This window comes from Brachyhypopomus gauderio, chromosome 7, assembly GCF_052324685.1.
Source record: "Brachyhypopomus gauderio isolate BG-103 chromosome 7, BGAUD_0.2, whole genome shotgun sequence".
In the NCBI taxonomy this organism is placed as follows: Eukaryota; Metazoa; Chordata; class Actinopteri; order Gymnotiformes; family Hypopomidae; genus Brachyhypopomus; species Brachyhypopomus gauderio.
In genome coordinates this window covers 13,154,285-13,177,152 of record NC_135217.1, presented here as the reverse complement: position 1 = coordinate 13,177,152, position 22,868 = coordinate 13,154,285, and the positions used below count along the sequence as shown (strand labels likewise).

At 43.0% G+C, this 22,868-nt stretch overlaps 2 protein-coding genes across 8 annotated transcripts; one reads left to right on the top strand and one right to left on the bottom strand.

Moving 5' to 3' along the window:
- Nucleotides 1–799: 799 nt before the first annotated feature.
- On the bottom strand, nucleotides 800–15,677 carry tbcelb (tubulin folding cofactor E-like b). Of its 3 annotated transcripts, none has more exons than XM_077011865.1 (9): nucleotides 15,570–15,677; nucleotides 13,844–13,965; nucleotides 13,221–13,389; nucleotides 12,740–12,879; nucleotides 11,636–11,817; nucleotides 10,144–10,400; nucleotides 9,621–9,747; nucleotides 9,000–9,116; nucleotides 800–4,079 (listed from the first exon to the last, which is right to left on the bottom strand). In XM_077011865.1, exons 3-9 carry the CDS (start codon nucleotides 13,357–13,359, stop codon nucleotides 3,755–3,757), a joined length of 1,287 nt encoding a protein of 428 aa, XP_076867980.1. In that variant the 5' UTR covers nucleotides 13,360–13,389; nucleotides 13,844–13,965; nucleotides 15,570–15,677; the 3' UTR covers nucleotides 800–3,754. The 3 variants fall into 3 exon arrangements, with proteins under 3 accessions (XP_076867980.1, XP_076867981.1, XP_076867982.1); XM_077011866.1 differs by having other exon boundaries at nucleotides 15,492–15,587; XM_077011867.1 differs by lacking the exon at nucleotides 15,570–15,677 and adding an exon at nucleotides 15,141–15,243.
- Nucleotides 15,678–16,410: 733 nt separating this feature from the next.
- On the top strand, nucleotides 16,411–22,347 carry LOC143518945 (uncharacterized). 5 transcript variants are annotated; one of them, XM_077011877.1, is made up of 4 exons: nucleotides 16,411–21,290; nucleotides 21,514–21,600; nucleotides 21,673–21,759; nucleotides 21,858–22,303. In XM_077011877.1, exons 1-4 carry the CDS (start codon nucleotides 21,255–21,257, stop codon nucleotides 22,014–22,016), a joined length of 369 nt encoding a protein of 122 aa, XP_076867992.1. In that variant the 5' UTR covers nucleotides 16,411–21,254; the 3' UTR covers nucleotides 22,017–22,303. The 5 variants fall into 5 exon arrangements, 4 of the variants coding, with proteins under 4 accessions (XP_076867992.1, XP_076867996.1, XP_076867993.1 ...); XM_077011881.1 differs by having other exon boundaries at nucleotides 16,412–21,290; nucleotides 21,673–21,741; nucleotides 21,924–22,303; XM_077011878.1 differs by having other exon boundaries at nucleotides 16,412–21,290; nucleotides 21,673–21,741.
- The last annotated feature ends 521 nt before the right edge of the window (nucleotides 22,348–22,868 follow it).

Below are 22,868 nucleotides of genomic sequence, written 5' to 3'. Positions count from 1 at the left end.
CCTTACTCAGGACGGTTTTCACAGCCTGATAGCGAAACCACTGAAAGAGGTGGGAGTTTTTAATCTGGGATGACAAACACTGTACGTGTTGCCAGGACTGGCACGTGTGGCTCTCACCTCTCGGCGTGACGGGGCTGGTCCAGCCCCTCTTTGCACGTAAAGGCTCAGTGACAGCAATTAAACCCGATTATTTTTTCAGCCAAGATGTTGCAGTGATCCAGCAGGCAGGCAGGTAGCTAGAGAACTGGATGTACTCCAGTTGGATACGAGAGTTAGTCTGGGCTGAGGAGTGAGATCTTCGTTGTGGCTAGTCCCTGAGGACAAAAACTGCTAACACAGCTAAAACAACCTACAAGAGTCAAAGCTAAACTGCTGATACAGTACTCAACATGGAAATTCTTTATTCTTAATCCATGTTCTTAATTTTTGATTTTTAAAGTTTACTCTAAATAATGATTTAGACATTAGGTGGTCAACAGGGTAATCTACAGTATATTTCAATATGGATTATGAATTGATAATCCCATTGATATTTAAGTGTCCTCAATTTTTAAAGATAGATATCACAGAACCTTGTTGAGATTCACAGCTTTAGTGTATGTGGGTTTGGACAGTGTGCCTTTAAAACATTCTCTGAATAACAACTGAGAAATTATCAAGTGTCATAGTTTTGGCTAGTAACAAACACTTCAATCTCTGCACCAGTTTGAAGTGTTTTTGTACACCATGCACCAGTAATGAGAATGATTCATGTTATTCACATTTGACCCCTCAAATAAGAGATGCTCGCATTCTCATCAAAACAATGAGGACAACAGGTGGTGTATTTATTTAATCTCTTTCTCTGTTCTGTGGAAAATCAATATAACATACATTAACATTAACCTCTGGTATCACACATGACAGAATAAAATAAAACAAAATAAAACAACAACAGCAACTACAACACAAACACAATGTAAACATCAAGATATTTGAGACTTTGTAGTTGCCTTACTTATGTGGTTCTCCTGGTATCCATACACAGAGAAGGCCCAGGGAGTACACACTGATGTTTGCTCCTTATTCACTTGCTAATCAACACTTTGGTTTTAGAGCATAAGAAAAGGTCCCCTTGGGAGCTGCTTTGAAAAGGCTTAGCATCAACACCTTATCAGGAGCAAGGCATGAACAACAGAGCACTATAAAAGGCAAAATAAGGGATGGAAGGCTCTGGAAGGTTCTGGAAAGCTCTGGAAAGCAAGTAGATGACACTTATCAACCAGGGGGAGATAATATGTGCAGCTGTGGTGACATGCTGGTTAAAAAGAAAATATTAGCAAGTAAATATCAGTAAATATTAGCAAGATTCCCACTTGAACACGAGGCAGAAATAAGATTAATATAATTAGATACCAAGCAAAGGTAACAAAGGTGACTCAGTATGGCATAATCAAAGAGTCGAGCATAAATGAGTCATCAATGAGTCAACAGCCTGAATAAACAGTGATCTGTTGGGCTATTAATAATCAACAATGGTGACTTTATCTCAAATTGTTTGCAGGTAACAATTTAGACAGTGAAACAACAATAATGACCCGTTATTGAGACAAATTGGTTAACAATGTCTACACAAGTTCTCTTATCAATAGTTATAACATATACTACATCTCTAGCTAACCTTGACCCTTAACTGGTCTTGAGCTCTGTTAACATTCTTGTCTAGTTTAGAATTGCATAGGGCTGCCTGTAACCGGAGAGGGCCGCTACATCCATACCACCTAGTGTAGGACTACAGGAATACCTTCCTAGGAAACGGTAGGAGAGAGAAGGGGTCAAGGCCTGGTAATCCAGTACCTAAAATGTATGGCCTGGACATGCAATGGCCGTGTTAAAAACAGATTCTATAGATTTCTGACACATAGAAAAGTCCATATTAATGAGGCTGTGCTTTGTGACCTGGGAAAGAGTAGTTCTTTGTTTTTATGGTAATTGGTTTTGAAATTTGGATCACATATCCCAGAGGCTCAAACATAGTAATAGTTACTTTTAATTGGCAAAAATAAGTGAAATTCTCTTAGGTAAAAACATGTATTTCATGACGATGGCAAGTTCTATATGATAAAATTGCAAATTACCCATGCAAACTGCACCTATGTGATGTCTTCTTGAAGACATATTACTTGGAAGATAATATAAATGGATATGTTTGGTTTCTCTTTCTGAGGTTAAACATGACAAATGATCTTTTGAAGAAGAATGATTGAAAATGTTTAAAATCTTTTTATCTTTTTAACATTACTTATAATTCACATTATTAAGTAACTATATTTTTTATAACCACAACAAACTGATTAGAAGTGCTTAATAATAATAACTTGGAACAAACTCTTCTCTTTTTAATATACTACTCAACACACATACACACACCATTCACCGCACCCCAACCAAAATATGGTGTAAATATTGTGGTCAAAGCACTATAGAAATCAGAAACCACATCTATTTAAAACACAGGAATAATATGCCAAAGTTGGCACATCGTTATTAACAGCAGTTTCCTTACATACTGGTCCCTATTTTTAACGTCAGCCAACTCTGCCGAGCACTGACTATGCATATCGGTAACAGTGGGAGAGTCAGGGCTCGTTGTTTTACCCATGCACCACTGGGGGAGGGCAAATTAACCCAGAGGCCCAACATTTGCCAGAACAGTCTCAAAGGTGCAAATGGAAGAGTGGGAAGAGCGCGCATGGGCATTTGAGTATCGGATGACTAGATCCCTCTTCATGGGGAGTGGAGCTCCATCCCACTGCAACCAGTTGGTGGTCTTAATAATCAGGGACATTTGGCATAAGGATCTGAATTGCACACAAAGAGACATTTGAGCCTTTCGGGGTCTCTGGATGGTGGTCAAACCTATTATGATCCAAGCAGAGGGGAAGCCACCCTGGCTGTGTGGCTGGAGAGATGCTGCTATTGTTGGGTATCCTGATGAACCCCCCCCCCCCCAACATAGTCCATCTTTAGGGGGTGGACTGCGGAAAAAGCTACAGCAACCTCTCCTTTCCTACTACTGCAGCCCTGTGGCGTACGTGACAGAGAAGGGAAGATCGCAGCTCTTGGCACCAGGCCAGTGTAACAAAGTCAATATCTCTTTACTGGCAAGCCGAGGTTCCCTAATCCGGCATTAAAGTTCTAGAAGGTGCTCTCGGGCTGTAACAAGAGCTTATTACAGAATTAAAGAAATACCTGTTGTGTTTAAAACACACAGTCGTGAATTGAAAGCATGCTCAGAGCATGTGTGTATGTGCGAGACTGTTAAGCAAGATTGTATCTTGAAGCTACAATTTAAGTAATTAAAACAAACTCTGTGGAGCTGAGAAATCTGTGGGATTATTTGGTATTCCTGAGAAGCCGTCTCACGCATTCACATATATGCATTACTTGTCAAGCAAGTAAGTTAAAGTGTCTTTAAAAAACCTTCAGTGTGTAAGCATAAATTCTATTTGCAAGAGATACTGCAGGAAGAGTTAAGAGACAGTGTTCTGATCCAAAGTCTCTACAGGGGAACTATTATTTATCATGAACATGATTAAATCTCCCATGGACAGAAGACAGCAGATGTCAGAGCAGACGTCTCTTCCTGATTCCTAACACAGACAAATTGATCCACTGGTCACATTAGTTTTATTGGGTGACCTTATTCCTTTTGCTTCTCCTTGAAGATCAGATGCTTTTCCTGAGCAGTGTGTGTGTGCTCCTACCCCTTGCATTATTGGGTCTTGGGCTCCACCAGGATCTCATCTCCATCACGTATGCTGTATGAATGTAGGGCCCGGGCCCCATACTTTAGCTCCTGGGGTGCCAGGGCGTATCCCAGCTGCCGGTCGATATAGTAGACGCGCATCTTGTTGGCCGGTAGCTGCACCACAGGCCGAAGCTGCTTCTTGAGGTCGGCCACGGTCTGCTCCAGCCGCACCTCCAGGGCTTTGGTGTGGTCTCCGAAGCGCAGCTCCACCTGGGCACAGCTCAGTGGTCGTAGGTCCACCTCGGCCAGGGGCTCCAGGCGCCCGTAACGCGACACCAGGGAATGGAACCTGCGCGAGAGGTCAGAGAAGCTTTAATCAAGACTTGGTGAGTCCCATCTTGAGCAAGGCCTAGTAGTGCCAAGATGGACTTATTAACCCAAATCTCACAAAATAAAGGCTAAACTAATGGATTTTTGATGAGAATAGTCATCAGTGATGGCTTAGTTACCTTGAAAAAGTAATCCGATTACTGATTACTGATTACTCCTTTTAAAAGTAACTTAGTTATGTTACTGTGGGTGGCGAACGTAAATTGTTACTGGGCGGGGTGTAAAATGGACACAAATTAATTATTATGTCGCGATCTATCGCTCGCCGGTGGTTGGCGCCATAGCGAACTAGTAACTCATTGAATAAACTCGATTTTTTTTTTTCGGCGTGAGAAATCGGATGTATGGCGTGTGAGCGTGTGAAGACAGTCAAATGCATGTGTTTGCGTGAGAGTTGGCAACCCTGGCCAAGAAGAAAGAAAAATATATATTTTTACTAGGGAAAATAAAAAGAGTAACGCACAGTTACTTGGATAAGTAACTTTAATCTGATTACTGGACTGGAAATAGTAGCGCATTATATTACTCGTTACCGAAAAAAAGTGGTAAGATTAGAGTAACGCGTTACTGACATCACTGATGGTCATATATGTATGAAAAGAAATGTATGAAATGAAAATAATAGAGAATGCATAGGAATTACTGATGAGGCAGGTCAGAGTTTCTCTTAGACTTCGCCCATTTCTATGCCTAAAGGAGACATGCATTTTCTAGTGTACTTAGGTGTTTTTAAGCATGGTAGTGTGTATTTGCATGGTGTATTTATGGCTCTATTTACCCCTAGTGGTGTGTTTGTGCATCTAGTTTTGGACTAAACATCTCTTCTCTTGCCGTGAGAAAGTTTTCAGCAAACCCCTTCCCCAGACCGAAGAATTGTGGGAATGACAAGACCAAGCAGGAAGGAACCAATAAAATTGGTGGGTCTCATTTGCCCTTCTTTGCTTTAAAGTGCCCTGAAATAGCAATATCCCTCCCAGACTGTGGAGCAAGGCATCCCCACAAAGCGGAGTGTGAGCGTGGATTTGCGCATGTGGATCCGAGCCCCTGTCATGGGAATACAGCCCCGGACATACAAAGTGCCACTCTGTCTGAAGGGATAGTTGGGGGGTGGGGAAAAAAACAAACAAAAAAAAAAACACCACAAACCTCACTTAAAGGTGAGCCAAGGATAAATTCACTTAAATGCAGGGGAAATCGCATTGATGGTGATAACGCAGGCGCCCTGAATTCCACACACAATTCTCCCTAGATCAGTCCCAGAGATGAGCCAGACAATAGCTAGTAGAAAGTACAGTGGGTTCATAGCAGGCGATATACAGTGAGTCTACTGTAGGTAGTGTAATTCTGTAGTCAGTGGAGCTTGCAGACAGAGAGAGAGAGACATAAAGGACAGGTACAGTTTGACTTACTTACTAAGGACACAATGATGGCAATGATGCCTGTTAAAGGCAAATGATGAGGATTGGTTTTCAGCTGGGTGACTTGTCATGGGAGACTGTACACTATCTGTATACTATCAGATCAAAATGTAAATGTTTGACACAGATAGGTCTAAATAAGATTTAAGAATGGAAATCCTCATCAACTAAATTTTGCTATACTAAAATGTACTAGAAGTCAAATTAGTTATAAGACTTAAGATAAAAGGTACCCATAAGCAAAAAGCATGCTATACAAGTTTTGGACAAGTTTTTTTTTGTGCAGTGTGATTGTATATTTCAGGCTGGGAAGCCAGCTAATCACAGTAAATTAATCTTAGTTTCAGTGGGATTGAGGGCTTAGTGAGTCAGTAAGTGACATTTACAGGAGTATTCACTTTACTAATTACATGCAACATGCAACAAAGGTTGCATGTAATTAGTACATAATCTCTACCTTTGTCTCAGTCTGTGTTCTCCCTTGGTTCTTTCTATCTGTCACTATGCACACTGCTAAGGGACCATTAACAATTGGTACTCATCCTATCATCTTCCTTAATTTCACATCGTCCCTTAAACCAACTCAGAGTTCTATGTCAGGAACAATGCACCCTGCATGTTCCCTTACACCAGTTTCTGACAATCCCGTCTTCTTCTCAAACTATCCACTCACTGTCTCAGTTCTGTGGCTGACCTAGCCAAGGCTGTGGACACATGAACTCTCTAAAGCCCCTTAAAGGGTCCCACACAGAATGTCCTGTTTGGTTTTCTGGTCACACTCCCCACCGCTTGTTCCTTCACGTCACCTCTTCCACCTTTCGTCTCTCTCTCCTCTCCTCTCTCCAGCTGTGGTGTCCATCTCCACAGACATGAAGTCTGAGCTCCTTAGAACTGGTTAACAGCCATATCTCCCTCAGCTCCCTGGACAGAGTCTCATCTTTTCTCAGCCCAGATACATCAGCAAGACACACCGGCACGGGCGGTAAGTCCATCAGGTCATATATCAAGTCTGTTTCTTCTTTTCAATAACTACTCGTCTTGTATTTTCCTTCAGACAGCTATCTGTCACCCAACTCTCTTTCCGCTACGCTGGAGAAGACTGGACAAGATGAGGGCCTGGTCCAGTGAAAGCAACTATGGGTTAGAGTTACTCAGGTCAGCGTTGCACTCCGTATACATGCTTACCTTCACAGAGATAACACGGACACGGCTACTTGGGCCTGACCTTGGCCTAAGCAGGCATGCAAGAAGCTGGAGTTACATAGTCTTTTTTTCCACAAATCTCTCCAGTTCCTCCATGGTACAACCTACAGCATGCAATTAACTCATGGAGAGTTTGGTTCGGAGAGGTCTGAAATGGACGAATAGCTTCGTCTGTTAAATGTGTGTTGTAGATACTACCAAGTCTCCAAGCTGCAGGTCTGATCATCAGTGGACTGGTTCTCCTGCAGCTGAGGTCAAGTTCTGGTATTGAAGGTCAATTGCATGCATTCTCATTTCACATGCTCTTGTTTCTTATCTTTTATCACAAAGACGCATGGCTGGCTTCGGCCAAGGCCGGGGAAGGAGGGCCAGCTGCCCGGGTCAGAAGAGGCGCAACCTCAGCTCACCCCTGGTGTTCACCCTCCACCACACCAGCCTACTCAGAACCAGCCCCCTCCCACGCCCTCCTGCCAAGACTGATCCCAGCCTGCACCCCTGGGAAACCTCCTCATGATGTGGGGAGAAGGAGAGAAAGCAAGAAAGGGAGGGTAGGAGAGAGAGAGAGAGACAGAGAGTGGTGGAAGAGAGAGAGAGGAAGAGAGAGAGAGAGAGAGAGAGAGAGAGAGAGAGAGAGAGAGAGAGAGAGAGAGAGAGAGAGAGAGAGAGAGAGAGAGAGAGAGAGAGGCGTTACAGAAAGCCCCGTCCACTTACTGTAAGTGGTCTAATGCATGCAGCGCTTTCATTAGCTTATTGGGGAAACCTGTTCACCATTACACATTCCCCTCTCCTTCTGGAGAGATCCTGCGTCCTAATCAGGTGGGGAAGTCATGTGTCCTCATCAGTTCAGGAAGTGTGTAAGCCACAAATGAAAGAGAGAGAGAGAGAGAGAGAAAGAGAGAGAGAGAGAGAGAGAGAGAGAGATTCACCATTCTACCCTTCTTAAAAGTCCCCTCCATTTCACCAAAGAAAAGCAAAAGAAAAGATTGGAGAGGAGTAGGTGGTGCTAGTGTGGTTGGGGGGATACAAAGGAGCAAAAGAAGAAAAAAAGGCAGAATCAAGCTGCCACCTTGTATATCGGTTTCCCAGCCGAAGCATTCCGGCACAATGGTGTCTTTGAGGAGGTAGAGACTGGTCGTATTGTCTCCCAAAGGTTAGCTTTCTCTACGGCAGATCGTGGCTTGCTGTGCCCGCCCGCGGAAAACGTGGCCATCCTCCCCTTCCAGGTTAAGCTCAGCGTGGAGGGCTGAGGAACATAGGGGATTCCTCTTATTCTGGACCTGTGCGGGCCGCCGGAAATGACCCCCCCCGCCCGACCTGCTCGGCATGGAGATGAACAGAGGGAAGAGGAGAAGAAGAGAGACAGGAAGCTGGAACAGGGGATGGGTGTAGGACATTGGTTGGAAGGCCAGAACTCCTCGATGGTGGTTTTTTGGAAGGGGAAAGTGAGGGATTCGGATTCGATGAGACCGGATGGCAGCCGTGACAAATGCTGTTTTCAGACACAGCCAAGAAGAGACTGAGAGGCACACACACATGGGGTCGCTGTGGTATATAATAGTGTATGTGTGGTTGTGTGTGTGTGTGTGTGTGTGTGTGTGTGTGTGTATGTCTTCCCAGACTGTGTGTGAGTTACTGATCTCAGGTGTGTGTTGAATGGATCATTGCACACAGAGAGCTGGACTGAACAATAGCCCTTATAGCTCTAACATTTGAAGAGATGGGGCTAACAGATAGCAGTAGGTCTGAATCCCAGTTCGTCAGGAGTAGAGCAGGAGCTGCTGATTACTCATGGCCTGAGTATCTGCAGCTGTGGCCAAACACATTATGCATGAGAGCATTCGATTAATTAACAAAAAAGATTATGGGACAAAATCACAGATACCATACAGGACCACATGAGAGTCAGTGAATGATCACAACACTCACCTTATTATTTATAATATGCTAAGCTTGTTATGTAATAATAATTATTTATGAATATTGGTGGCCCAGCATGCTTTGCAAAGTGTTTTTTTTTTACCAGAAATGCAACATCAGTTTTATCAGTGTTATAAAATAGCTATACAACTCAATACATGTGTGTATGTATATTTGCATATGTAAAATGTATGTTTAATGTATATGTGTGTTTTGCATGTGTGTATATATGTATTCGTGTGTCCCAGGGCAGTCGAGGTGTATGTATGTATGTACGCATGCGTTGTTTATGTATATATACGTACAGATGGGCATGCATGTGTTTATGTATGTGCGTATACCTCTGCGGGAGCTCATCCTCGGGGCGGTCAAGGTGGTAGCGGATGTAGAAGCGCTCTGCGTCCTCTCTCTCGCCGCCGGTCACTACACTCCCGTTCAGAACGGTCACAGCAGGCAAACTGCAACCCAGCATGACCCGCTTAGCCATTTATTACACACTTTACCAAGAAGCGCGCGGTGGGTGCAGTGGGAGAGGGCCGGACTGTGTCCATATAGAAGTGCTGTGTGTTTGCTAAGAAGACGTTTTCCATAGGGGCATGTAATGTGCATTGCTTATTGTAGACTTGTGGAAAATGTTTGTGGCTGTGCATACAACAGTGTGTTTGCCTTGACTGTAGAGCACATTAAGTCTAACATACACAACTCTGTGTTTATCTATGTAAATATTCTGAATATAAATAAGACGTATTAATAAAACACCATAAAATTACCATACATTTTGCAATTTTTAATGCCATGTTGGGTTTATGTTTTAGCAGTTTGTGTATGTATGTTTTATCTGTGTGTGTGTGTGTGTGTGTGTGTGTGTGTGTGTGTGTGTGTGTGTGTGTGTGTGTGTGTGTGTGTGTGTGTGTGTGTGTGTGTGTGTGTGTGTGTGTGTGTGCGTACGTGTGTGTACTTACTGTGCTATCATAAGGCAGCGTCTCTCTCTGTCAGTGTATGGTTGGAGTAAGGGAATACCCATGAGACGAACCTCGTGAAGTTTTGGAAAACAATTCAGCTTCTCAATGTCCTTCCAGCTAGTCAGGCCTTTACCACATCAAGCACAAACACATTCAGCATCCATTTTTATTTTCCCCACACCAGACACATGATCACAGCTTTGCATTCACCTGCCCAGTGAAAAAACATTGTGGTTAACAAAAATATATTTGAATATTCTTAACCAAGGAGTGCTAGGAACTGCTGGATATAGTGAAAACAACGATGTGGTAAAACTGGTCTGACTGTGCCTCGTTTCTGACTGACACCACGTCACCTCAGAACTCGCCACTCTTCAGAAACCAAGTCAAAATCCCCAGGTTTCCAACCAGCACACACAAACTCCTTTCCCAGTTCCATCACCCCATGTCCCCCCCCACCAATGCAGCCCCCCCATGCAGCCTCTCCCCACTCCCACATGGCCCCTCCCTCTGGTGGGCAGACCTGAATTATGCAGGTTGACGCTGCGCAGGTTGGGGAAGAGACGGCGCAGCGAGTCGTCAGGTTCGCGGATGGCGCCGAGCGAGTTGTTGGCCAGGATGAGAGAGGCCAGGCCCGGATACATGAGGCCCAGCTTGCGCACCTCGACCCAGTCACGCAGCTGGTTGTCGGTGATGTGCAGCAGACGCAGGGACGGGCAGGGCACGGGCGCCAGGCCTATGCGCTCGTACTCGTTCAGGCACAGGAAGAGCTCCTCCAGCCTGTGGAGGTGACAAAGGCATGATCATGGCATGGGGGCAGGGGCAAAGGCCAAGAGCAGGGGCATGGGGGCAAAGGAGCAAAGGGGCAAGGGCTCGGGTGAGCACAGAGCTGGGAGGGAGACGCTATCAGCCACGCAGGCAGGCAAAAGACGGAGGAACGGCCCATTACGTATTCAGATATGGTAATACACATGTAAAGAAAAGTTAGCCTGTGTCTGTCAATTATTAAATTATTAAATTATTAAGGTAATCTTTTCCAGATAAAATACAATGGATCGCAATGCAAATGAAAAATTAAGACCAGAAAGCATTCTAAAGAAATAATAGATCAAGTTGTAAACATGTACAAAACAAAAAAGACTACAAAATAGTATTATTGGTTCACTGTAAGATCAACCGCGAGGATACGGGAACCGCATCACATCATCCATGCGTTTCCTAGACGAGGCCGCTGCTCACATCTCAGCATCAAAGCTCAAAGCAAGAAAGGCACTTTTGAGGGAAGCCACAGAGACGCCACCGATCACTTTGATGGAGCAGAGTTCAGTGACTGCAATGCAGATGCACTAGCTAATGAGCTCTGAATACAGTTGACCTGTGCGGGAGGTTGGCTAGAAAGAAGCCATTGCTCAAAAAAGAAGACATCAGTTGTTGGCTAAAGCTCACAGTGCAGTGTGTTGGGCAAAGCAAAAACTGCCCGTACTTCAACAAACGCAATTCTGATGGACGTGGCGGTAGTGGCAGGACAGAAGGACAGATGCACTGTGCGAAATACAAGGAGATACTGCAAACCGACCTGCCGACTTCACAGTTTACCAGGGCAGTGATCCCAAGCACAAGACCAAAGCAACACAGGAATGTTTTAACAACCAAAATGTGTATGTTTTACCATGGCCAAGTCAACGTCTAGATCTCAGTCCAATCGAGAATCTGTGACAGTATTTGAAAACTGGGATTTTCCAGCATCATCTGACCAACTTAAATAATCTGGAGCAAATTTGGTAGGAGGACTGAGCAAAAACCACTGCCAAACACTTCACTCCCAAACACAGTACAGACACTTAAAGACCGCCTTAAAAGGTACTAGCATGACGGGTTGATAGGGTGAATATTTATGTAAGTAAGTACTGCATCTTGACTTTGAAAATGTATCTTAATTGCATATAGGTTCAAACACACACACACACACACACACAAACACACACATACATCTACACAGAGATTCACACACTTACTCAGGGATCTCCTGTGTGAGTGTGTGCACCATGTCCCAGGAGACGTGTGTGTTGTTGAGGACAAGGCGGCGGAGGCCTGAGAAGGCTTCAGCTGCCCCAGACTCCAGACACGACCCGTTCAGAGGGTTCATACTCAGATTCAGAAAGTCCAGATGAGGCATGTTACATAGGATCTTACTGATCTGCAGAGAAACACGCAGAGTAGCCAAGAATATTAAAAGGCGAGTTTAGTTAATAATTAGAATTATTATTAATTATTAAACACTGATGCTAGCCTGTTTTCTGACGTATCTCTTAAATAACAACTAAAGGCTAAACCAGAGATCCACTACCATGTGTGTATAGTGACTGAGGGATTTGCATCATTTAGCTGTAATGGTTTTACATTATGACCTTATGGTGCAAAATATTAAAGAATTCAAAATATTCAGGGAGTGTTAAGGCTAGGCTGCAAATACCTTAGTGGACTACATGTGTTTCTAGGAGATACAGCAAAAATGTCTGACATGCGAAAACACAAATAACGTAACATCACATGTGTCTGTTCAGGGCTAAAGTCAAGAGGAAAAAAAAAATTGGCATCTGTCAAAAACAAAAAATAGGAGCTTACTTTTCTCCATACTCTACATAAACAAATCAAGTGTTAGCGAGCATAATACGCACTAAGGTGATTTTATTGTTTGAAATGCAATTAAATGCATTTAAACTTACAGCAATGCTTTCCATTTGATATGTAATGTAAAGAGGTAAAGAGACACTTCAGAGAGGGGAACATATTAGAAACTCATCAATAGACATGAAGGGAATTCCACAATGACAGAAATGTTTCAAGATTTTAATGATAGAGACCTCCATCATAGGTTTCACATCTCATTAAAAAGGCATCTTTGTACAGTGCAGCCACCTGATACAAGACAGCTCCCCCCAGTGGCAATTCTTCTGGCAGTAATTTTAGTCTTCCCAGAGGGTGGTACATCTTGGTACTATTATTAACTCCAGAAAATAGCACATAGAGTGCACAAAGTCTTATCATAGGCAACCAGGCACACTTTCACACCAACTACCCCACACCCCCCCACACACACATCACGCACTGTCCCTCACCTCTCCCCAGTCTCTGAACTGGTTGTGGGAGAGGTCCAGCTCCACCACGTGGGCACAGAATGTTGCCACCTCCTCCTCGTCCCCAGCATGGCTGATACCGCAGCCATCCAAAACCAGCACACTGGGAAGATTCAAGCGATCTAACATGCACAAACGAACAGCGAATGAAGTTGAACTTCTCAGCACCACTGTCACACATGATAAGCTTCAGAATGGCACACATGCCATGTGCTTGTAGAAGCTCGCAGTGCTCCTGGTCACTTTACCTGACCCTGAGTCAGACGGCATGGAAATAATGCCAGTATTTATTTAAACCAGACTAACATCTTGCCATTTAACATAACATCCCTTTGACATAATGTAGCCAGGATGTAATATCTGTACTTGAACACTTGAAGAATCATTTAATAAATAAAGAATTGAACAAATAAAGATTTCATGAGCATAAATAAGTAGGAAATGCCAGCAGGTACCCTCTCACCTTTAACTGGCGACCCCTGAGGGCTGGTGCGGATCACCACGCCAGCGCCAGGCCCGCGGCAGTATGGGAAGTTATCCGGACTGTACTTCTCACTGATGACCTGCACCAGAGTGCGTCCTCCGTCCTCTTCTGCCTCCATCCTTTCCCCTCCTCTCCACCACTCTCACAACTGGACAAGGACAGTGCAAAGCAACAAATTGCAACAGCCGTGAACTGTGGCTGAGTTGAGTGCATTTCAGTGCACTGCTGGGTATTTCCCAGCGAGCTGCTAGACATTTTGAGAGTGAAAGATATTTTAGGACACTGAGTCTATTACTAGAGTCCTCCTTATCACAAGGTGGCAAAGGTCAGCAGTAGGTCCCGGAATAGAGAGACACTACAAAAGGCAGGTGTGGCTTTAAAGACCCATTCCCACAGTGTGAATGGATGGATGAAATTATAAACAGAATACACAAGCACAAAAAAAATTACAATCCAAAGCACTTATGCAAACCTGTTCTATCATGCAAAATCAATTAAATACAGTCTGGAACGAAGTTCCTGAACTCTGTTAACATTACCTTACAGTCAGATGTTGTGCAGCAGCCTGGTTATGTATACCAAACGATTGCAGAGGGCCTTACCTGAGTCTCCAGTCGTCCAGGCTGTGAGGGAGCTCGTACATGCGACCTGGGTCAAAGCCTGATTCAGAACCAGGAGGCCTTGTGGGTCTAGGGGATCCACACAACCCTGGGTCCACACAACCCTGCGCTCACAAACAGGAAAGGTGGTGGTGGTGGGGGTGGTGGGAGTATATGAGGGGGTGGTGTTAAAACAAAAAAGAGGGGAGCAAGGGATAAAACAGAAGAGCTGAGCACGTCACACAGACCCTGTCAGAGAACAACCATCTCGCCTCCTGTGACATCAACACAACGAGGTAACATTAGCAGCGGGAAGAAAAGTGCTGTCCCTGTAATCAGAACCTGCAACGCATTTCACTGATGCCCATATGCTGCCATCCACGACATGCAATAACATCGCTCATTTAGCTAAAAGGCATATGCTCAGTTATAACTGAATTTTGACATTGCCAGAGATGTGCATAATAGGCTATATTTATATAAACTGATTGTCTTGTTTCCCAGAACGCTTTAAGGTGATGAGAGTGGATATCAGATATTTGGTGCTTTTTCTGTGGGCATCTTGACCGAATGAACAAATAAAACAATTTAGAAGGACCTCTAAATCTCTTTCTGATAGTGATGAGGCGCTTTAAGTGGGGAAAGGCACTCAGTGGGGAAACTGAGTGGACGTGTCGTGGAGCCAATGTAAGAGATCATGGGTAGTGCAGTGGGTAGATCATTGGAACAAAATTTAAATGTAAATATAAATGTAAAATGACACTGTAAACTTTAAACATTGGTGTGACGCAAGTAACTAAATCACTTCTGTTTAAATAGTTTAAACGTTTACAAACGCAAAGTGATTATTTTCTTTACTCAAAAGGCAAAAGTTAACCGAAGTTGTAGAATGTAATTTTAAATACTCGTCGAGGGATCAGCGCACATTTGCACGCCTGGGGAACAGCTGCGGAATGTGCACCAACATGTTGAATTTTAAATGCCGTGGTGCCATGGCAACGTTTGTTTTGAATGTAGAACCATTCGATATCGTTTGCAGTGTATTTTAAAATGTATCTAGGGTTACAGTAACGATGTTACTGACATTGACATATTAGCTAGCTAGTTAGCTAACCCAGCTAACTGAGTACACTGGCTTGCAGTGAAGGTTTTTTGTTTTCCCGTTTAAAGCAAACACTACAGTAGAGCTGCTTTAAAGAGTTAGCATAACTATCGAAGCTAACTAACTTAAAACAAGTTGAAGTAGCGTACTCCGTGCAGGGTAAAAGTGGTTTTATAACAAAATTAAAGGTGGAATTACTTTATATTGCATTAAAAATTAAGCCATGATGTAGACCTTGTAGTCCATAACACGCGTCGCCTAGATGAGCCAATAAGCGCTCGTGTAGTTGTTCAAGCGCTCGTGCAGTTGTTTATTTTGCCAACCTTGCACAGGAAGCAAGCATCAGACCGTAGAATCGCAAAAAAAGCGTTTTAAATATGTCAGTTTAAATGTTATCAAACACATACAGCAAGCAAAGTCGAATTTGATTTACGTTTAGTAATGACAGGCAAATATTATTATATTGACGATTAAAATATAACATTGGCTAAATAAAATAAATAAACCATAAGTGACAACAACCTCATTTATTTTGAACAGCGCACTTACCACCGCGAACTGATGTCAGAAATTGAAATAAATGCACATCTTGAAATGATATTTAACAACCTTGTTTGGTGTTCTTACCAATAACAAACGTTCTCCAAATCGCTCTCGTTGTTGTTGTTGTTGCAGTACAGTTGACAGTATCGAATCAGGCTGCCTGCTTATCCAGGAAGTGACGCAAAAGAAATGACTCCAAGTATAAACGAGGGGTTTTTAAACGGTAGGCTCCTGGAGGTGCTGCAACAGACTGAACTTCACAAACTCGCAGCACAATTCACAATTCATCATGCTATGCAACACGGATTTATATCCACTGCAAACGTCACATTATTGAATGAAACTATCCTATGGAGTATGCTAGAATGTGTGTGTGTGTGTGTGTGTGTGTGTACTTTTACTGGACTATGATTACTGTATAATATTTTAACATGTTTAATTTAGCTAAGTACTGGGGATTTTGCAATAAAAGTAATACATGTCTTGCAATAGTATATATCCTGTAATATACAGTACATAGTAGTCAAGGTGGTAGTCAACAGTATAACAGTAGTCACCCTGTTCAGTGTTGATCAGTTTCTGATTCTAACTAATCATTTATTTGGCAAACAACTGTAAACATAGTGACACTGGTAGCACTTGCTCTACTGAGTATCAGAGGTGGGAAGTTTATCCATTCATTGGCATTTAAAAAGTGTTATAGTAAATTAATAATTTCCTGATTTAGAAGTAACATGAGCAGGGTTAAGAGAACGTGGCAGCAGGTCAAGGGAAATGTAAAAATATACTCCAGAATGATAAGTACAGTTGAGTAGTCCAATGTGCAGGAAAAGGTAAAACACCATATTAAATAACTGTATAAAATATTTTAGCAACCAGAAAAAAAACTGCTACTGCTGCTACTGGTGGTGGGCATCCTGTAGCAGCCCTCACTCCTGCAGAAGACCTTGCTTTAGAGTAAAACAGCGGACACCCCAACTTTCTGCCTTCACAAATCAGCTAGCGTAAGTTTATATATCGGCTAGACACGGTAAGTGTTTTGATTTATTCATGGCTGGTGTTGGTTTGTTCCCGTGTTCGGAGTGTGGCATGTTTAGTCTAGACCCTTTCGCCACTGATAGTAATAGTGATAGTATTTGTCAGAGGTGCAAACTAGTAAATTCTCTCGTGGCGAAAGTGGAAAGTTTAGAGCGACGCGTCCACTCATTATTGAGGGATAGAGAGACAGGGTCTGTAGTAGGTGTGGACGCGCCAGGGAGAACTAGCGCCTCCGCGACTCCGGCGATAGAGCCCTCACAGCGGGGCGAATGGGTGACGTCTCGGCGGCGTAGTCGGAGAGCGAGGGCTGCAGCTACCGCTAACGCCAGCGCTAGCCCACCAGAGCACCACTCCCCGGTTCACGTGTCCAACAGGTTTGCCCCGCTCAGTGTTACACCCGCTGAGGAGACTCTGGTCATAGGAGACTCTATAGTCCGACACGTGAAAGTAGCTGTAGCTGTAGGGGCACCAGCGGTTACAGTCAGCTGTTTACCGGGAGCCAGAGCGCCGGACATTAGTGGCAACCTTAGATTGTTAGCTCATAGGAGGTTTTCTAGGATAGTGATTCATGTAGGGGCCAACGATATACGTCTGCGGCAGTCAGAGGTGACTAAGGCTAATGTTAAAGAGGTGGTTAAATTAGCCCAGACGATGTCCGATGCCGTAATCTGCTCTGGCCCCATCCCAATGCGGCGCGGTGATGAGCAGTACAGCAGGCTCACGTCGCTAAACCGCTGGATGTCCAAGTGGTGTTCAGAAAATCAAGTGGGCTTTATTAATAATTGGGAAGAGTTCGAGGGCAAGCCTGGTCTTTTAGGCAGGGACGGTGTCCACCCCACCCGGGATGGCGCTGCCCTGTTATCTTGCAGCATAGCCCATAGCCTGTTAGCTAGTCGGCAGAGTAGCACTAGGAGCTGCTGACTGTCCAGGGTCGCGACCAGGCCGCAGACTAACGGGTTAAACCTGTCTGCGAGCTGCTTAGAGGCGTCACCAAGTTCCCTTAGGATTGAGACTGTGTCTGTGCCCCGGGTTAAACTAAATCATAAGAAAATAGTCCGCCCGAAGTTTTTAACTAATATTCAGACTTCACATCAAATTATTACAACCTATATGACCGATCTGAAAATTGGATTAATCAATATTCGATCGCTCAACTCAAAAGCAGTTTTTGTAAATGAACTTATAACAGACCAGAAAATTGATATTCTTTGTCTAACTGAAACGTGGGTTCAATCTGGTGATTATTTAACTCTAAACGAAGCCACTCCTGTGGGATATAGTTATATACATAGACCTAGACTGTCAGGCAGAGGAGGTGGAATATGTATAATCTATCGTGATTGTTTAGAAATTCATCAGAAATACTTAGATATCTCAAACTCATTTGAGATGCAGTCTATTAATGTTATTAGTCCATCGGAAAATAAAAGTACATTCTCCCTAACTAATGTATACAGACCACCAGGGCCTTACTCAGATTTCTTAAACGATTTCACCGATTTTGCAGCAAATTTAGCAGTATGTAGTGACAAAATAATAATGGTAGGAGACTTTAACATACACTTTGATAATGCGGAGGATCCACTGACAAGGGCTTTTACTTCTATATTGAACTCTGTCGGCATTAAACAAAACGTAGTAGGACCTACACATTATCGAAATCATACCCTAGATCTAATATTAACGCTGGGTATCGACGTAGATAATATAAACATACTCCCGCAAACCGTAGCAATCTCCGATCATTATTTAGTAAAATTCGATTTTCACCTTAACATAAATACCCGCCCGTCTCCTCGGCAGTGTATAAAGCGCTCAATAAATTCATCAACAGCAGCACGGTTTATTGAAACCCTCCCTGACTTAACTGCTTTAGCCCACTCGCCATCCGATCCAGGAGAGTTAGATAGTCTAACCGACTACTTAGAGAATACCTGCAGATCAGCTCTAGATATAGTAGCTCCACTAAAATATAAAAAAGCTAGATCCAAAAAGCTCGCCCCATGGTACACCGACCAAACTAGAAACTTAAAACAAATAGCACATAAATTAGAGCGGAAATGGCGATCTACTAAATTGGAAGTATTCCACTGTGCCTGGAAGGATAGCATTATTGACTACAAACGGGCACTCACTAAAGCACGCTCAGCATACTTAGCCTCACTGATAGAGAAAAATAAAAACAATCCTAGATTTCTTTTTAATACTATTTCTAAACTTACAAAAAATCAAGCAGGCACAGAACCTCAGATTCCAGTAAACCTCACTAGTAATGTATTTATAGATTTCTTTGATAATAAAATAGAGAATATTAGACAAAATATAAAACCCTTTATTAGCAATACAACTGGTATGTCATCTGGTTTGGTTGATATTGATTTAAATTACATACCGGGAGAAAAACTTGATGCTTTTCATCCACTCCCAAAATCAGAATTAGAGAAAATAATTTCTTCCTTAAATTGTACTACCTGCACATTAGACTCGGTTCCCTCAAAGTTATTAAAAGAGGTATTACCAGCTGTAACTGAACCTCTTCTAACTATAGTTAACTCATCCATTACAATAGGTCACATGCCCAAATCATGTAAATTAGCAATTATCAAACCTCTGATCAAGAAACCAAATCTTGATCCGACTGTGCTATCTAATTATAGACCCATTTCAAACACATCATTTATATCTAAGATCATAGAAAAAGCTGTTGCCCAGCAATTATGCCTATATCTGCATAGGAATAACACATTTGAAAAGTTCCAATCTGGTTTTAGGCCCCATCACAGTACTGAAACAGCATTAGTTAAAGTAACAAATGATCTCCTCCTTGCATCAGATCAAGGCTATGTATCACTGTTAGTGCTTCTTGATCTTAGTGCAGCTTTCGACACAATTGATCATAGGATCTTGCTAGAAAGGTTAGAACGCTGGGTTGGAGTCTCAGGCACAGCCCTTTCATGGTTTCAGTCTTACTTAACAAATCGCTATCAGTTTGTAGAGCTCAATAATATTTCATCCAAACGTACAATGGTTAAATATGGGGTCCCGCAAGGCTCCATCTTAGGACCACTATTATTTACATTATATATGCTACCATTGGGCACAGTTATAAACAAACATGGTGTCAATTTTCACTGCTATGCGGATGACACTCAACTTTACATATCAGCCAAACCCGATGACAAACTCAGTTTAGGAAAAATTGAGGCCTGTGTAAGAGATATTAAATGCTGGATGTCTCTAAACTTCCTACAATTAAATGAGGACAAAACAGAAGTTCTCCTTGTGGGCCCTAAGGCCGCAAGACAGAAAATTCCAAATTTAATGCTTAATCTTGCAGACTATCCCATTACACCTGGCACAGTAGCCAAAAACCTAGGCATCATACTCGACTCTGACCTATCATTTGATAAATATATAGATAATACTACTAGGATAGCTTTTCTACATCTCCGCAACATTGCCAAATTAAGAAATGCATTATCACAGGATGATGCAGAAAAATTGGTGCACGCATTTGTTAGCTCTAGACTAGACTACTGCAATTCACTACTGTCAGGATGTTCAAATAGGAATCTAAATAAACTTCAAGTAGTTCAAAATGCCGCAGCTAGAGTTCTGACCAGAACTAGAAAATTTCAGCATATTAGACCAGTCCTATCAGCCCTGCATTGGCTCCCAGTTAAATTTTGTATTGATTTTAAAATTCTATTATTAGCATATAAAGCACTACACGGGCTTGCTCCTGAATACCTCCAGGAACTTATTTCCTACTATGAACCCCCACGTCAACTAAGATCACAGGGTGCTGGTCTGTTATTAGTTCCACAAATTAACAAGGTAACAGCAGGGGAAAGAGCCTTTTCTTATAAGGCCCCCCAGCTTTGGAATAATCTTCCTAAATGTGTCCGGGACTCTGACACAGTCACAATCTTTAAATCTAGGTTGAAAACCCACTTATTTAGTCTAGCGTTTGATAATTAATATCCCCCTTAGATAAAGGTACAGATCCAGGGGTTCATAGACGAAGGGTTTTATGGTAGACTGGGGTACTGGTGCTGTCATCCTGTCACTGCTCGTGGTCACTCAAGTTTGTTGACAGTGCAGTGGACGGATGCCATTGTCTCAGAATGCCCCCAAGCCTATGTTACCTTCTGGTTCTGCCTTTTTTTAGCTAGGCTGTAATAATTTAACTTAGTGCCGGAGTTGCTGCCACACTCCAGAAATGTTTATAATTTTACCTGTCCTGTATATGTCCTCATACAGAGCTAATTTTCCCTGTTTCATTTCTCCACATGGCTGCCCGCCTGCTTGAGGAATAATGAGATGAGGAGAGACAAGCGATCCATCCTGGCCGGCCACCTCCTGCCTAACCGGATGCCTACACCATGATGGACATTATTACATATTTTTCGGTCTAAATTGACATTATTGCATCTTTTACATTCTGTCTACATTCTGTCTATATTGTTGTTGTTGTCATGGTGACCGGTGTCGGCCAGAGGAGGATGGGTTCCCCCCCTGAGTCTTGGTTCCTCTCAAGGTTTCTTCCTCATGCAAAAAACTAGGGAGTTTTTCCTTGCCACTGTCGCCTTTGGCTTGCTCACTGGGGGCTAGGACTCGGCACTTGTAAAGCTGCTTTGTGACAACAACTGTTGTAAAAAGCGCTATATAAATAAAATTTGATTGATTGATTGATCAGTGTGGGAATCGAAGGAGGAACATCATCTGATCATGTCTGTCCTCATGATACAGAGCCTTATGTTAAAGGTAGGTTCAGGTGTTTCTCAGATTTTACATTTTTGTTCTTACAGGCTACATCATAGTATTATTGTATTCTTGATGACTAAAATTGTACAGTGGTGGGGGGCGTGCTGACTCTTTTGGACCCTCCTGTATTTGACAATGATGTGCATACCATAAACCAGCCTATTTCTTATGACTGAACCCTGAGGATCGTTAACATTTATGTGTCTTAAATTGTTGTTTGCAGGGGGAGATTGCCAGATCATCCAGGATGGTACAGAAGGATGAGGACAGTGTCTGCCTGTTCAGAAAGGACACAGTGTCTGCCTGTTCTGTAAGGCGTGTGTGTCTATGTATCTGTCTGTTAATGTGCTGTGTGATCTCACGATTTGTGTTGTATTTAAAGGAAATGGAAGAACAGAGAGAAGACCCTCAGGCCTCCATGTCCAGAGCTCACACCTCTGCAAGAGGACACGTGAGTGTGACGGGCAGGGTGAGCAATTTAAAAAGGAAGCGATCACGCCAAGTCTCAGGGAAATAGGATGGTTTAAAGTGTGCAAACCAAAAACCCGTGCATTGTTCCGAATGAAGGAAATGATAACAAGCAGTCAACTGGTACAAAGACAAGACATATATAGACGAACAAACGACCCTCAGGTGAGACGGATCACGGGTCCCGCCCACCTGAGGGACGAACATCACGTGACCAAAAACAGGACCGCTGCCGCTGTAACCGGGGGCGACCGGTAGGGCCCCCCCCCCACAACGTGACAGTGAGTAGTAGTTATGCAGTTCAACATGAATAAATACTTCTCAATCTTGACTATACTTCAGTCTTAAAGGAATCTGAGATTAGTGAGATCTACAAAAGGTACTTGCTCCAAGATATAGAATGTAAAAAAGCAGATCTGCAATACAAAAAACTAAAAATACGGAAGTTGGAGCTTGAAATAAAGAAAATGGAGTAGGTATTTGCAAAAAGGTCTCACTTTAATATGCTTGTTTTTGCAAGATAAGTAAATCAAAGTTTCTTCTGTCCACAGGCTCAGCAAGACAATTAATAAATTTCTCTTTCCAAAAAAAAGGTGTCTTGTTTTATGTTAATAGTGTTAATGAACAAATGCAAACAAAATATTCCCTTAACTAAAGTAAGTGTTTGCATACATGTCCCTCACAGCTCTACCATCCATGTGGTCTGCAATTAAAATGTCGTCTTCCCATTGCTCCAACTGCACTCTTGGCATTTCTTCTTTTTGCAGTATTGCCACATTGTGCAAAACTGCACAGGGTGCTACAATATCACAGGCTCTCTCAGGGGTGACTCTGAGATGGCGCAAGCAGTTAAATCTGCTCTTTAACTGTCCAAATGCCATCTCAATGCATGCCCTTGTCTTTGAATGTGCACGATTGAACCTCCTCTCTGCATCTGTTGTAGGGTCTGCATATGGGGTAAGGAGAAAAGGTTGGCAGGGGTAACCCCTATCCCCAAGCAGTAAGCCAGGAAAAGCACCTACGATTATAAGGAGTAGAGTTAAACACTGAGGCCAAATCTGCACTATTTTGTGTGGTTGGAGTGTTCTTACTTTGGGCAAACCTCTGTGC

Bases quoted from the DNA above. Each gene is read 5' to 3' on its own strand.
- tbcelb (XM_077011865.1), bottom strand. From the start codon at position 13,359: ATGGAGGCAGAAGAGGACGGAGGACGCACTCTGGTGCAGGTCATCAGT. The intron at 9,748-10,143 runs GTCTGCCCACCA...GATGTGGTAAAG, and splicing joins CGTCAACCTGCATAATTCAG to GCCTGACTAGCTGGAAGGAC. The intron at 4,080-8,999 runs GTATACGCACAT...CCTCTCGCGCAG, and splicing joins GAGGATGAGCTCCCGCAGAG to GTTCCATTCCCTGGTGTCGC.
- LOC143518945 (XM_077011877.1), top strand. From the start codon at position 21,255: ATGTCTGTCCTCATGATACAGAGCCTTATGTTAAAG. The intron at 21,291-21,513 runs GTAGGTTCAGGT...TGTTGTTTGCAG, and splicing joins TACAGAGCCTTATGTTAAAG to GGGGAGATTGCCAGATCATC. The intron at 21,760-21,857 runs GTGAGCAATTTA...TTCCGAATGAAG, and splicing joins ACGTGAGTGTGACGGGCAGG to GAAATGATAACAAGCAGTCA.